The 17,060-nt window shown below is 43.9% G+C and overlaps 1 protein-coding gene across 2 annotated transcripts in view; it reads left to right on the forward strand.

The window, feature by feature from the left end:
• Window positions 1-17,060, forward strand: part of GPSM1 (G protein signaling modulator 1) — a 582,328-nt gene that overhangs the window by 538,728 nt on the left and 26,540 nt on the right. For both annotated transcript variants that reach the window (XM_040324133.1, XM_040324134.1), the window contains one exon: window positions 6,364-6,520. In XM_040324133.1, coding sequence (XP_040180067.1) covers window positions 6,364-6,520 — 157 coding nt within the window. The remainder of the gene's footprint in view (window positions 1-6,363; window positions 6,521-17,060) is intronic.

Here is a 17,060-nt window from a genome sequence, read left to right on the forward strand (position 1 = left end):
ACCTTCTTTACACCCTTTCTAAACGTTGCTGTCTGTTCTGTCATTGGTTGTATTGGGAGATGACTATCCCTTGCGTGTTTTATGACAAAAGCTACTTTTATCAGTGGTAATGTAGGAAAGCATGGGGAACATATTCAGCTTTCTTTCATAAAACAAGTTGATACATATATCAAATATAATTTTCTCCTGCTATCTATGTGCAGTGAACTTGAGTCTAGTACACCAGGATAGTATTGCTGTTCAGAGACCTGCCTCCCCCTGCTTACTGAGAGATTTTACAGCTGCTATCTACCAAAACCACAGAGATCTGCCCTGTGATTGGAGACCTATAGATGATTTGGTTGGAGAGAATACTTGGCATGGGCAGATGTGGACTGGTTACCACTGATGAAACCAAGGCTTTAGACATCTGTCTCTGGTGTGTAATTCATCCCTCTTGTCTCTGCATTGGTCCATTTTTCGCAGTATATAGTGGCTTGGAAACGGCACAGTATGAGTTTCTCCAACCTTTTAGTATAGTACTGATTAACAGTGAGGAGGCCAATCTTGTATTTGGTATACATCAGGGAACAATGTGAAATCGTACTTACTGTTCTTAAATGGTGTTCAGTCCCTACACTCATCTTGGTACACCCTGCACTCTGCTGCAGTAAGCAGCAGCAGACATCTTGTTACACCCAGCCTGAGCTATATGGGCTGGGTTTAACAAGATGTCTGCTGCTGATTTCTGCAGCGGAGTGCAGGGTGTACCAAGATGGGCGTTGCAGCATTTATTTTTATAAATTCAGTGTCATTTTTTGCAGCATTTCAGTGCCAGTGCCACCTATCGGTGCCCACAAGTGCTACCTATCAGTGCCACCTATCGGTGCCCACAAGTGCTACCTATCAGTGCCCACAAGTGCTACCTATCAGTGCAATTCGTGCCATCTATAAGTGCCCACAAGTGCCACCTATCAGTGCCAGCCACCTATTAGTGCCCATCAGCGCCAGTCACCAGTCAGTGCCCATAAGTGCCGCCTATCAGTGCCAGCCACCTGTCAGTGCCACCTATCAGTCCCCATCTGTCAAACTGACACATGACATTGAAAAAAAAGTATCGGTATCGGCGATGTGAGTACTTGGAAATAAGTATCGGTACTTGTACTCGGTCTTAAAAAAGTGGTATCGGGACAACCCTACTTAAGAGAGTACATAAACATTGTGATTTTTATCTTCAAGTGTATTTTAACCACTTCAATACCGCACACCATCATATGACGTTCACAAAGGGAATCTCCTATCCTGGGTGGACGTCATATGACGTCCTGGACTTTGTGCAGTGATATCTGAATGATGCCTGCAGCTAGAGGCATCATTCAGATATCATTGTGTTCCGGCGTCGATCCTGCGCACCATAAGAACGATCATAGCGGCGGTTCTTATAGGCGGCGGGAGGGGACACCGCCCCCCTCCCGCCGCCATCCGGTGCTTCTCCGGCTCCCCTGTGCCATCGGGGGCCCGGAGAAAGGATCGCGCTGTGCCCCTGTTCTCGGTAGCTTGCGCTCAGAAGCGAACGCACACATAAGTCCCACCCACGTATGTAAACGTTGTTCAAAACACACATGTGAGGTATCGCCGCGTGCGTTAGAGCGTGTGCAACAATTCTAGCACTAGGCCTCCTCTGTAACTCTAGACTGGTAACCTGTAAAAATGTTCAAAGCGTTGCCTATGGAGATTTTTAAGTAACGAAGTTTGGCGCCATTCCATGAGTGTGCGCAATTTTAAAGCATGACATGTTGGGTATCCATTTACTTGGCGTAACATCATCTTTTATATTTTACAAAAAAATTGGGCTAACTTTACTGTTTTGTTATTTTTTAATTCATTAAACCATTTTTTTAAAAAGGCGTTTGAAAAATGATTGCGCAAATACCATGCAAGATAAAAAGACCGCCATTTTATTCCCTAGGGTGTCTGCTAAAAAAACATATATAATGTTTGGGGGTTCTGAGTAATTTTCTAGCAAAAGAATGATGATTTGTACATGTAGGAGAGAAGTGCCAGAATAGGCCCGGTATTGAGGTGGATATAAAAGCCCTGTATTGAAGTGGTTAAACAAAGTTAAAAACACAGTAAAATCAACTGGGACGTCATCTATTACGCATGCATATATATATAAAAACATATAATTATAAATGATATAGTAGTAGGCTTAAAGGGTTAGTATAGGATTTTTTTTTTTTCCTTTGTTATACTTACCTTCACTGTGCAGTTCGTTTTGCACAGAGTGCCCCCGATCCACGTCTTTTGGGGTCCCTCGGCGGCTGTCTCTGGTCCTCCCGGCAAGTACTGACCACAGTCATGCGAGAGAGCTTGCATGGTGGTAATTGCGGGCGCGCTCCTGTGATATAGCGAGCGGCCTTAGCAGCTTACTGTATCACTCGGCCCCGCCCCCCGCATTATCAGATGTGATTGACAGCAGCGCCAGCCAATGGCTGCGCTACTATCAATCTGTCCAGCCTAGCCAATCAACGTCCAGGCTGGGAACCGAAGAGGATCACGGGGACGCGCGCGGGACTTTTGGGGGGGGGGGTGGTACCGTCGGATGTTTTTTCACCTTAATGCATAGGATGCATTAAGGTGAAAAAACATTTACCTTTACAACCCCTTTAAGTAAAGCAGATCAATCAGATCAGATCTGCTGTTTTGTGTTTGTTTTTTATTTTCTTTTTAAACACAACTTCAGTAGTTTAGGCTTCAGCATTTTAAAAATATGTTCTCTCTTAGGCCTTAACTCTGTATGTTTTAGCCAAGTCTATAACAGCACACAGTAAACTACTAAAAAAACAGGCCTTTCATGGTTTCACATTCTACATATTTTTTTCTCTGAGCCGCCTCACTAAAAAAATCATGTGTGTTTTCAAGTTGATCTGAATACAGACATTTAGCTGTCAATGTATATATCATCTTATGTGTTGCATGTCACCAGGGAGCAGAAACAAGGAAGTTCAAGATAAAATGTAATCTGCAAGCAACAAGATACTGCATATATAGACGGAATTCGTATGGCACTTTTATATAGCACTTGGAATTTACAGCGTAAGAATAATAAATATATTTTTATTTTTCATACATCATGGGACACAGAGTCCGGCTAATATTCATTACCTGCTGGGTTATACTCCATCTCCAGGTGAATGGATACTGGTACACAAAAGTCTTTAGACAGGAAGTGATCCCCTATATAACCCCTCCCATACAGGAAGCACATCAGTTTTTTTTTACCAGTGTCTGCAAGGTGGATGGCACAGTGTGTTTAGCTCTCTGAGCTCCAGGTCTATATTCCCACAACAGTCAGTCAGTGTACCTCTTTTGTTTTTGCTTGTGTCTGGCTGTTTTTTACCTGTATGATGACGCACGTACGTTCGCAAGTGTTCCGCTGTGCTCAGCAGTTGTTGTTTGGCAGCACATGCATTTTTTTAAAAACACCGTTGACTTAGCAGTTGGTTTGTTTTACGGCCATGGCGCACATGGCTTCACTGCACTTGCGCATTAGCCTTTATCTGGGTGCACAAACATTTGCATCATACGCGAATACAGCCACGCCCGTTCGCCAGAACCACGCATGTGTGCATGCACACACAGAATGTTCCGGTGCACACCCAGCTTATTTAAGCTGTGTAAGCCAAGCATAAGGTGCTTCCAGGCAGCTGTGGGACACAGAGCAGGCTCTGAACAGGCATTTTCAGTGGTTCAGTTCTCCTTACCCAGGTCACTTGAATCACCAAGTGTTGCTTGGCAGGCTAAGGGTGCTTAGCAGGATTGTTACATAGGGGCTCGGTGAGCTCTATTAAAGGGGTCTCCCTTCTGAGGTGTGTTAAATCTACACCCATAACCTTTTTGTGGCTATTAAATGTCTTCCAAAAAGAGGAGTGGGGCAAACAATACAGGGAAGGGCACACCTATGTCATCAGTAGTTTCTGCTGAACCTAGTCGTATCCCTAGTGATGTATCCCCTGGAAGACCAGAGGCTTCCATGCAATCTGAGCCGATGCGCCTATCTGGTATTGTGCCCACAGTCGGCGCTGCTGCTTCAACCTTTATCGCTAAGGATGAACTGTCCTCTGCCCTAGCTGGGTTAGAGCACAGGATAGCTGGCATGATCGCCACCATCCCACAGGGTCCCCGGTGCCGCCTAGTTTAGATGGAGCAGGAATGGGTTGAGGATGGGGAAGAGCTTAAAGCTCAGGATTCAGCGACGTGCCCGGCAGTTGAGTCTGCTTCCGAATAATCTGGACAAGAAGATATCCAGTTGATGTCTGCCTCTCAGTCACAAAGGCTTTTGATCCTGACTCTGACCGAAATGTTTCGCTCTGCCTTTAAGTTGCCTCTTGTAGAGGTTACTGAGCCCCCCTGCTCCTCTTTGGGATCCCTGAGGCCTCTTCAGGCCACACAAGCGCTGTATGATGATTGGGAACATCCCGACAGGATTTTTGTTCCTCCTAAAAGGTTTTCCCTTTTATATCCCATGGATGAAAAGTTCATTAAGAAATGGAGCTTGACAGCCGTAGCTGCAGCTGTCTCTTCCTTAAAAAGGAATTTAACTTGTCCGGTAGATAACGCTCAGGGCTTGAAAGACCCTGTTGACAACTGGAGTTATTAACCACTTCAATCCCGGGCCTATTCTGGCACTTCTCTCCATGTAAAAATCATCATTTTTTTGCTAGAAAATTAGTCAGAACCCCCAAACATTTATATATATTTTTTTTTAGCAGACACCCTAGGGAATAAAATGGCGGTCATTGCAACTTTTTATCTCGCACGGTATTTGCGCAATCATTTTTCAAACGCCTTTTTTTGGGGGGGAAAATCCATGCCATGCCTAACACGTTCCAGTTCTCCTCTCTGTGTCTAACTCCTGCCTGCTGCCCAAGCCTGACACACGCTTTTCTCCACCCGGGCGGTGCGTCTACACACTGTCCTGCCCTCTCCAGCTGCGGCCGGGTGTTTTTAATTATCCTAATGGTGGGGGTGGTTTGTCCAGTGTTTTTAATTAGTTTAATGGAGGGGGTGGTTTGTTCAGGGGGAGTCTGTACTAATGATGGAGGGGGGTGGTTTTCCTGGGGGGGGGGCTGAACTAATGGAGGGGGGGTGGTTTGTCGGGGGGTCTGTACTAATGGAGAGGGGTGGTTTGTCCTAGGGGGTCTGTACTAATGGAGGGGGGTGGTTTGTCTGGGGGGGTCTGTACTAATGGAGGGGGTGGCTTGTTCTGTGGGGTCTGTACTAATGGGGGGGTGGTTTGTTCTGGGGAGTCTGTACTAATGGAGGGGGTGGCTTGTTCTGGGGGGTCTAAAATAATGTGGGGGTGGTTTGATCTGGGGGGCCTGTACTAATGGTGGGATGTGGTTCGTCCTGGGGGGTCTATACTGATGGAGGGAGTCTATACTTATTGGAGGGGGGATTGTACTGAGGGGCGATGACTATAGTTGGTGGAGGGGGGTAACACCATGTTTTACCGCACCGAATGACACCAACCCTAGTGACGCCACTGCAGCCGCGGGCTCTTATTTCCCCTCTCGCATGCACTGCTGTACTAGTGAGCGGCGCACTATGTTTCTTCCCCCGCCTTCATATTGGCCAGGGAAGAAAAAAAAAAGGAGCAAAGAGGATTGTGGGACATATAGTCCCGAGGATTGGCAGCCCCACTGTAACACGGAAACTGCAGCCCACAAAGCATGCTCAGCTTAATGGGAGAGAGAGAGCCAGGAGCCCAGGAAAGCTTTCAGGAAAGTGCAACCAGGACCCCAGAGAGAGAGAGGACAGTGCTGAGGAAACATCATCAGAGAGAGAACCCCACTGCCCTGTGCCACCAGAGGAGTTGGTAAGATGACCACGCCCACATGGGGGGGTGCCAAAAATATTTCTGCACCCAGGCATCTGTGACCCTATGATCGGCCCTGTGTATGAGGCCTTAATGTTCTCTATAAAAAATAGCTTTAGTAAACGCTTCACAATGTGTTATCGATGATCTAAGTGCCAACCTTGAAGCAAAGCCCTTTAAATACAGAGCACAGATAAGAAATTATTTATTTTTATCGCATTTATTGGTATGCGATTGGGGAGGGATTTTGATTTTGTTTTGGTATTATGGCGATTTCTCCAACTCTGCCCTCTTAACTTGGTATTAACATTCTGTATAATAAAATATACATTATAAAGAAAAAAATTTCATCAGTGAATATACAAACCAAAATCAACAATATCACTTGTGTATTCTATCATGCATTGTGAAATCATTTTTCAGTTTATAATATATTACTTTATAAAGCTCAGAGTGGGTCAGGGAAATCCGTATTAAATTATCTTCCCCAAATTGTTTTGCAGAAAATCAATCGGGCGCCATCAGACGAGGAATGTTTCTTTGACCTCTTGAGTAAATTTCAGAGTAACCGGATGGATGATCAAAGATGTACATTAGAAGAGAACCAGAGCGCAGGGACGGAAACACCAACACCCATGCCAGCAATGGATGACCGGATATGTGAGTCCACACATATGCCATTCAGTATGATTAACCTACAGCAGTTTCGATAAAGTGTCTTTATTTTACAGTTTGGGATATAAGTCATATGCCGGTGGATTTCAGGTAACACTGCAGTTGAGAACTAGTGCCAAGAGGAGCATCTAGCTAACTGCTTGGCTGTCACTGACTTTAAAGTACTTGTTAACCCACTTCTTTCAAATCCTCACATCCCCTCCGTACCATTATACCTGCGTATTGTAAAAAATCTGCCAGATTGTACCTATATTAAAGCTCGGGGAGGAGGGGGAGAGAGAGGAGAGAGAGCCAACAGTCATCTGAGTGCCGGGAGCCGTGGTCTTATAGATACAGATTTTTTACATTACACAGGCACAGGGACACTTATTATAGTACAGAGAGGATGGGAGGATTTAGCTGCAGATATGAGAGCAGAAGGAGCAGGGGGGCACTTGTATGAGCAGACAGGGAGAGGAGGGGGGGATGAGGAGAGACAGGAAAGCAGGGCAGCATATGATGGAGGCACGTACGCCGACAATGGTGTTAGGGCTCAGCAGCCCTGATATATCGGAGTCAGCGTACAAAGGGAAGGATATAGCCAGGCAGGATCAGACAGGTATTTTGGGTGTTACTTCGGGCCAAATTACACAGCACAAGCACTGTGCTGTAGAACATGCTTTAAAGGGGTTGTAAAGGTTGGCTTTTTATTTTCTAGAGCGCTTCCCAGAAGGGGGTTAGCTTTTGTGGGGAGGAGCCGAGACAGTCGCTGAGGGACCCCAGAAGACGAGGATCGGGGCCACTCTGTGCAAAATGAGCTGCACAGTGGAGGTAAGAATGGTATGTTTGTTATTTTAACCACCTAAGCACCCCCTACCGACGATGTGCGTCGGCAGAATGGCGCAGGCACGTAGCCTTTAACAGCCCAGCCGTGGGTCGTGCTGTCACGCCACCGGACTTGCGGACCCGATCGCCGCCGGTGTCCCGCGATCGGTCACAGGAGCTGAAGAACGGGGAGAGATTTGTGTAAACACACTTTCCCCATTCTTCTGTGTGGCAGTGACACTGATCGTCTGTTCCCTGATTCCGATGAGCCCCCCGCCCACAGACCCCGACAACCAACGGGTTGTCGGGAAGAGACCCTTGTCCCCATGAACATGGGGACAAGGTGCTTTGGGGTGGGGGGCGCAGTGCCTCCCCAGCCCCAAAGCACCCTACCCCCCATGTTGAGGGCATGCGGCCTGGTACGGCTCAGGAGGGGGGGGCACTCGCTCGTCCCCACCCCCATTCCTGACCGGCCGGGCGGCATGCTCAGATAAGGGTCTGGTATGGATTTTGAGGGAACCCCATATCGTTTTTTTCGGCGTAGGTGTTCCCCTTAAAATCCATACCAGACCAAAGGGTCTGTTATCATCCTGGGGGGGAACCTCACGCAAATTTTTTTTTTATTTGCGCGGGGTTCCCCTTCAAGATTCTCTGCACACCAGTCGCCCCACAAGTCGGATCATCTTGATGCTACCTCTATTCAAATCAATGGGCTCCCATAAGGAACCATTGATTTTGAATAGAGAAAGAAACGCAGGACAAGGCTTACAGCTCTAACGCTGGAGCTTCAGAACGCACTGGTCCTGTTTTTTTTTTTGCAGCTTAAAAACAGCTCAGTCATCTACAGCTTAAAAAACGTCATGGTGGGTATGAGGCCATAGACTAACATGCTCAGATAAGGGTCTGGTATGGATTTTGAGGGAACCCCATATCGTTTTTTTCGGCGTAGGTGTTCCCCTTAAAATCCATACCAGACCAAAGGGTCTGTTATCATCCTGGGGGGGAACCTCACGCAAAAAAATTTTTTTATTTGCGCGGGGTTCCCCTTCAAGATTCTCTGCACACCAGTCGCCCCACAAGTCGGATCATCTTGATGCTACCTCTATTCAAATCAATGGGCTCCCATAAGGAACCATTGATTTTGAATAGAGAAAGAAACGCAGGACAAGGCTTACAGCTCTAACGCTGGAGCTTCAGAACGCACTGGTCCTGTTTTTTTTTTTTGCAGCTTAAAAACAGCTCAGTCATCTACAGCTTAAAAAACGTCATGGTGGGTATGAGGCCATAGACTAACATGGAGAGCCGTTTTTAAGCTGCAAATAACGCTCAGAAAAGTGGCTGTAAAAACGTCCATGGAAATGAAGCCTTATAGTGGTTTTTCTGAATGAAGTCTAATGGTGAAACGGTTTCATTGGTGTATACTTTATGCACCTTTTTATATGTATGTTTTAACACAGGTCAACAAATGTACACAGGTTATTCATTATTTTAAATGGTGATAGTTCACAGCAGTGGGATATGTTGACACAACTGTTTTCTAATGCATGTACATTGCATAGCTTTAAAAAAACTTTGTTGCAAATTCCTACCTTTTGTTGTTCTGAAGAAATATCTGTGTGTCCATGGGCAGAGTGAATCTGTATGGGAGTGGTTTTATTAATTATCAGTTAGCTGCTGCACATGCAGGGCTCTGGTGAGGAAAGTTCCAGGGTCTGCATCCCTTTAGATGTGATTTCCCTTTGGGAGAAACTCACCAAAAATTATCTTTTTTTTGCAGGGGATGCCCAAAATCTGACTTGTATTTAATGCAGCCATTAAAGCCAATCCAATCCCACAAGCAGGAAATTACATTTCTGGGGGGTGCTCTCTATACCATGTGTACCAAACACCTCCAGGTAGCCATATTGCATTTTACAGAAAATTACAGCACTGCAGATTGAAAGGGAAAGGCAATATTTAACAACATTCAACTACAACAGGGATATGCAATTAGCGGACCTCCAGCTGTTGCAGAACTACAAGTCCCATGAGGCATAGCAAGACTCTGAAAGCCATAAGCATGACACCCAGAGGCATGATGGGACTTGTAGTTTTGCAACAACTGGAGGTCCGCTAATTGCATATCCCTGAACTACAATATGTGTTGTAGTTGTAAACGTTATAAAAAAAAAATTCCCCATGAAAGTGAAGTTACCCTTTAGAGCCGGTTCACACTGGGGCGACTCATCAGGCGACTCAGCCGCATGACAAGTTGCGTCCCATTCTATTCAATGGAACCGTTCTAATAGGAGCAACGCAAGTCGCTCCGACTTAGAAAAAGATGCTTGTACGACTTCGGGGGCGACTCGGGGCCACTTGCATTGACTTCTATACAGTAGTAATTTTGCAAGTCGCCTCTGAAGTCGTCTTCAGGACGCCTTGCCGAGTCGCCCCCGAAGTCGTGCCGCCCCAGTGTGAACCGGCTCTTAATTTGTACCTCCAGCTAAAACATTTTGAATGGAGTGGGTTAGGACCTCTGTTTTTTTTTTTCCCCCCTCTGTCAGATAGACTTTCTCTGCCAATGAAAGAGAAAACTGAAATCCATAAAACATGCATTCTAGCTCTTCCTCACGACACTCATTTTTTTGGTATTATTCCAAAACTACATTGGTGTTGTGTTATGTGACAATTTTATATACAACTATAACGTAGCTGATTTTTCTTTAAGGATTTAAAGGGTAAATCCACGTTTGTTGAGAAAAAAACATTCCCCTCTGGGTGATCTGTATACACTGCAAGGATTTTAACAAACTTTGTTGCAGATTCCTACCTTTTGTTATTCAGAAGAAATCCTGGTTTACTGTGCTAAGAGAGTCTAATGAGAGTGGTTTCAGAATGATCAATCAGCTTCTGCAGAATCAGGGCTCCAACGAGGAAAGTTACAGGGTCTGCCTCCCTTTAGACGTCATTTTCTATTGGGAGTATCTTACCACAAATTACATTTTTGCTGCAGGGGATGCCAAAAATCTGACTTGTATCTTAGTGTAGACTTCTGGCATAATCAGTGAGCCAATCACACAAGCAGGAAATTATGTTAATAACACAATTGTGTATGATATTTTTTATTTGTCATTTGTTTTTCCCATGAAAGTGGAATTACCCTTTAACCACTTCCCCCCCGGTCAATAGCAGATTGACGTCCGGGAAGTGGTTCTGAAATCCAGACTGGACGTCTATTGACGTCCTGCAGGATTTCGTGGGGGCGCGCGGCGATCGGTGATGCAGGATGTCAGTCTGACAAAATAAAGGGGCAATAAAAAAAGTCAGTAATGAAAATAAAAGGGCAGTAAAAAAAAAAAAGATGCCAATCAGTGCCCACAAATGGGCACTGACTGGCAACATGGATCCATCAGTGCCACCCCTCAGTGTCCATCAGTGCCACTCCATGCCCAGTGCCCACCTATCTGTGCCACCCATCAGTACCGCCCATGAGTGCCCATCAGTGCCGCCCATGAGTGCCCATCAGTGCCGCCCATGAGTGCCCATCAGTGCCGCATACCAGCGCCGATCATCAGTGCCCGTAATTGAAAGAGAAAACGTACTTATTTACAAAAAAATTAACAGAAAAATATAAAAACTTAATTTTTTTCAAAATTTTCAGTATTTTTTTAATTGTTGCGCAAAAAAATAAAATCGCAGAGGTGATCAAATACCACCAAAAGACAGCTCTATTTGTGGGGGAAAAGGACGCCAATTTTGTTTGGGTACAGTGTAGCATGACCGCGCAATTGTCATTCAAAGTGCGACAGCGCTGAAAATTTACTTGGGCGGGAAGGTGCGTAAGTGCCTGGTATGGAAGTGGTTAAGAGAGAAAACATTTCTGCAAAGACACAACAAATTAATAAAACTCACATACTGGGTGCCCCCATCCAATAACACTTTGACAGCAGTTTCAGGGAACACTATGATGACACCCGCAGAAGATATCACTTGTCAGTGCAGAGACAGAGATGCCTCTGGCCCTCACCATGTTATCAGCTGTGACAAGAGTATCAGGACCCTGGACACCGGGACCGAGCAGAAAGCGTTGCAGCCAAATGGGACTTGCCTGTAGCATCAACGTACACCGCTGCCATATGAATAATACCATCAGCATCCCGTTCCTGCTCTTATTCCAGCAGCAGAACTAGATGATCACAGCTGTTTTGTGTAATCTAAACTTAACCCTAAAATTGCCATCTTTGTTTCCTGTTTATTGGTAAACTAAGAACAAGACTAGGAAAAGCTATTTGTACTGCATTAGATTCATCAGAGGGCAAGTGAAACATCTCATTAACCACTTCAAAACTGCACGCCGTCATATGACATCCAAAAAGGGGATCTCTTATCCCGGGTGGACGTCATATGACATCCTGTACTTTGTGCAGTGATATCTGAATGATGCCTGCACCTAGAGGCATCATTCATATATCATTTTGTTCTGGCGGCGATCCTGCATAGCATAAGAACGCCGCTTCATCGTTTTTATAGGCGGCAGGAGGGGACATCCCCCCTCCCGCCGCCATCCGGTGCTTCTCCGGGCTCTCCTGTGCCATCGGGGACCCGGAGAGATGATCGCCGTGTGCCGGATGGGAGGCATAGAGATGACTGGTGACCAGATGGTCACCAGTCATCTCTATGATCGTCGGAGGCCCGGGCGCGATGTGATGACGTCACGCCCGGGTACCCGTAAGTAAACAAACCGCAATTGCGGCTAGTAAGAATGAGATCTGTGAATTTTTTTTCACGATCTCATTCTTTCCAGCCTAGAGGAGAGATGTGGGGTCTTATTGACCCTGCATCTCTTCTTAAAGAGGACCTGTCACACACTATTCCTATTACAAGGGATGTTTACATTCCTTGTAATAGGAATAAAAGCGAAAAGCAATAAAAAAAAAAAAAACGCCCCTGTCCCCGGTAGCTCGCGCTCATAAGTGAAAGCACACATAAGTCCCGCCCACGTATGTAAACATCGTTCAAACCACACATGTGAGGTGTCGCCGTGTGCAACAATTCTAGCACTAGACCTCCTCTAACTCTAAACTGGCAACCTGTGAAATGTTTAATGCGTCGCCTATGGAGATTTTTAAGTAACAAAGTTTGGCGCCATTCCATGAGTGCGCAATTTTAAAGCATGACATGTTAGGTATCCATTTACTCGGCATAACATCATCTTTCATATTTTACCAAAAAATTGGGCTAACTTTACTGTTTTATTATTTTTTAATTCATGAAACCATTTTTTTTACAAAAAAAGGCGTTTGAAAAATTATTGTGCAAATACCGTGCAAGATAAAAAGTTGCAATGACCGCCTTTTTATTCCATAGGGTGTCTGCTAAAAAAACATATATAATGTTTGGGGGTTCTGAGTAATTTTCTAGCAAAAGAATGATGATTTGTAGGAGAGAAGTGCCAGAATAGGCCCGGTATGGAGGTGGGTTTTAAAGCCCTGTATTGAGGTGGTTAAAGAGAACCTATTAAAGATGCATTACATGAGGGGCTTTTTTGTACCATCTGATGTGAGCCGTCTCCTGTACAGAGCTTCCGCCGCTGGTGACCAGACTGGAGCAGCTTCAGAAAAGATATGTATAGCGATTTTTGCTTTAAAGGGCTAGCTACATAGGTTAGTCTTAGATTGTGGCTGCAAGTGGATTTAGAGATTTTAGTTTAGATTGAACCACATTTATAAAAATAAAATAAAAATTATTTTAAGTATAAAAAAATGAGTTATAGTCAAGTACTTAAAATTGTCCTTAAATACATTTTTGATTCCCCCCACCCCCACGCATGTTAGAATGTAAATGCATGTGTCGCAGGTGCCTACGCACAAAAACGTTGTTTGTCCTGCACGTTACATATCGTCGCACACCGATCAATAATTCTAGGCCCATTATTCAGTTAACTCTAAATCGATGACCTGTACAGGCTTTTAAATCGTTCCCTTTTTAAAATATAGGGTACTGAAGTTTGTTGCCGTTTCACAGGCACACGTGATTTTAAGGTTATACATGTTTGGAATCTATTTACTCACCACAACCTCAGACAATATATAATGTTTTGGGGGGTTTATGTAATCTCCAGACCTAAAATGATTTGCTTACTTGCGTACAAAAATGGCTCTGACAGTGAGAGGGTTAAGGCGGTTACTGGGATGAAGAGCACGTTTTTAGCAGCTAGAAATTTGTAAATTACAGTTCCTGCAGCCACTTTGGTTTTGTCCACATTCCCATAGTAGGCAATTGGGGGGCAGACATACTGAGGGTTATTTACAAAAGGCAAATCCACTTTGCACTGCAAGTGCACTTAGAAGTGCAGTCACTGTAGATCTGAGGGGGACATGCAAGGAAAATAAAAAACAGCATTTTAGCTTGCACAAGATTGGATGATAAAATCAGCAGAGCTTCCCCTCAGATTTACAGCGATTGCACTTTCAAGTGTACTTTCAGTGCACTTGCAGTGCAAAGTGGATTTGCCTTTCGTAAATAACCCCCACTGTGTCAGCGAAAGGGATAAGAAAAAAAATGATCTCTTCACTAGGAAGTGTTCTGAGACCTTTGTCACTGTAGGGGGTTGCCAGACGTAGATTTTCTGGCATCATGTTTCAACAACAATGTGGACAGGTTCATGGCCATTGTCAAGGATCCTTGAGCCTTTGATCCCAAGGGGTTACCAGTGCATCCATTGCATTTTGTGCTGATATACTCCTAAGGCCCTGTACACACTATTCGATTTTCTGCAGATTTACCAAAACCATGTAGTGCAAGGGCCTGCCTGATTGCATACGAATTGAAACGCTTAAAGGAACACTAAAGGTTCGTTTTTTATTAGATCAATTGATTGCTGTAAGCTAGAGCATTTAAATATCACTTACCTCGTTTTTCCTTTTGACCTCCAAAATACAGTAATCCAGGTTTGAAAATGCCATTTCCTGTCTCTCCTCTTCTTGCTTTCCACCAGCATCTGAGCCGTTTTGCATGGTGGAACGCAGAATGTGCTCACCCCCTCCCTATGACTACAGCCCTGCGTGAAGATGCTCTCTTATCCCTCACAGGCATGGAGGCTAAGCCTAATAGGAACTGTAGTTCCCATTAGGCCATGATGTAGCAAGAATGAATGCGCACCGCAAACCAGGAAGTCAGTGATAATAATGATTCAGGAGTGATGGAGGTGAATAAAACAGCTCGATTTTAACAGGTATCAAACTAGTTATAATGCAAAACATTACTTTTTACTTCATCAGCTACTGTCAGACTTTAATTTAAGAGGAAAATATTTTTGTCTTTACAACCCCTTTAAGGTTTGACCTCATATTATATGGTTTTGGTTAATCTGAAGACAAAAAATCTGCAGAAAATCGAATAGTATGTATTATTAATTCCAGGTACGTATTCTTCCTTGGCTGTTTCCCAAGATTAAGATGTAGGGGAGGGCATTCCAGTGATCTTGGTGGTACTGAAATGGACCAGAAGAACTTTGTACTCTGACATCTTCCAACTCAAGGGGGACTCTTATTTGGCTCCTCCTGACTGGCCCACCCAATCTGTTGTCCCAAGACCCTCGCTACCATCACGCTTCTCAGTTGTTGGCTTTGAAGGTTTGGCTGTTGAAGCCTAGGTTCTAAGAGATCTTTCGGACTTGGTTATTTCTACATTTTTGAAGGCTATAAAGTTGACTTTTTGGAAGGTCTATCATCGCACTTGGAAAGCCTACTTTGCATGGTGAAAGAGATAGAAGTCTATCCTAGGAGGCACTCCATGGGATGTATCATGGGACTTCTTCAGTCTGTTTTAGTGCTTGGCCTTGAGTAACCTCAAGGGTGAAATTTCAGTATTGGCTATATTTCAGTAGGGCTGCAACTAACGATTATTTTCATAATAGATTAGTTGGCCGATTATTGTTTCAATTAATCGGATAATAGCCTTAAAAAAAAAAAAATTGCATTTTTAATTTTTTTTGGCCCAATTTGTTGTTGGGCAGATTACAAAACACAAATTACATGCTTTTCTGCAGCTTCTCCATTGAAGTATTTTGAACAAAAAAAACAAAATAGCACCGTTTTGTGTTAAAAAGTCCTTGCCCTTTCCAAATACGCAGCAGCTGAAAAAAAAATCATGGATGTGTCCAATAGGAAAACATGTAAATGAACTGTAGTGTGTTTCTGCAAAAAGCACCAAAAAACAGGTGTGACCCCAGGCCTGAGATGTTTAGTAACATAATGGGGTTAAAAAAACAAAAATAATTACAAAAGGAGCAAATAATCGCTATTGTGAGGGGTTCATTTTTTTACTGTGGGACAGTGAAAGTAATATTTACTGTAGCGATTTGCTCTTTTTGTACTATAAAGGGCTAATTTTAGTTTTTTTAACCCCATTATGTTACTGGCCGATTAATCGATTATGAAAATTGTAATCGATTAATTTCATAATCGATTAGTTGTCCATTAATCGATTAGTTTCGGCCCTATATTTCAGAGACCATTTTTTTGGTGCAAGAGGAAAGTCACATACTGTAGTGCCCTCATTTGTTCCCCAGTGTTGCCATGGGATCTTAATATGGTCTTGTCAGCTCTACATAGGCTTCCCCCAAGCTCATTTGGGATACTACCCCTTGGCTGACCTTACTAGGTGGTTTTTCCCGTGACTGACATCAGCGAGACGGGTCTTGAGGCTGGTGGCTTTTTCTTGTAGAGAACGCCTTTCCTTGCTTTTTATACGTATAAGGTGGTTCTGAGACCTCAGACCTCCTTCCTCCCCAAGGTGGTTTCTTTTGTTCCACTTTAATCAGAACATTGTCCTGCCCCTAAATTTCCCAAAATGGTCTCATTACAATTGTTGTTGTAAATGTTAGTGTTGCACTGCTTAAAATAACCACCAAACTATAATGACTCCATCTTACCTCTATATGTGACTATGCCGCTTAAGGACCAGGCCTATTCTGGCACTTTTTGTTTACAATTAACTGTGTTTTTTGTCTAGAAAATTAATTAGAACCCCCAAACATAATAAAAATCATATATTTATATTAGCAGAGGCCCTAGAGAATAATATGGTGGTCGTCGCAATTTTTTTATGTCACATGGTATTTAAATCACAATAAAAGCAGCGAATACTGCACCAACCATAAAGTACAAAATAGAAGCAGCCAACACAACAATGAGACAAAAATTATAACGGTATAGAAATTATAAAGTGTAGCGCTATATATGAAAGTAGTGGGATAACCCACGTCAAAAACATATATGGTGATAGACAAATAATGTGAAAATATAAGGTATTAACCCTATATATAATACAGCGTGAACAACTATAAAGATACAAATGGCAACTTCTGAGTTAACAACAAGCGACAACAAAAAGTGACGTGAATCATAATACAAATTATTATATCATATAGCCAGATTCCAAAGAGCTGCTGATCCGGTCAGAAGTTCTGCTAGCTGAGAGAGGAGGCGATTCGTAGATCCTGCTACCTTGAGTCCACGCTGTGAATATAAGCACAAGTGATCCACCACCATATGGGGAGCTGGGTCCATATTGGAGGGTAAGAGTATTCACTTCTCTCCCCACAGTCCAAAGGTGAAGGCACTCCCGGGTGATATTTCCAGCTACATACCACTTTTGCCTATAAAGATTGTTTGAGTCATCTGTTACTGTAGTGTGTTGACCTTTGATGTCTGTTCTTTTTTGGATGTCCATTGGTGAA

This window comes from Rana temporaria, chromosome 9, assembly GCF_905171775.1.
Source record: "Rana temporaria chromosome 9, aRanTem1.1, whole genome shotgun sequence".
Lineage (NCBI taxonomy): Eukaryota > Metazoa > Chordata > Amphibia > Anura > Ranidae > Rana > Rana temporaria.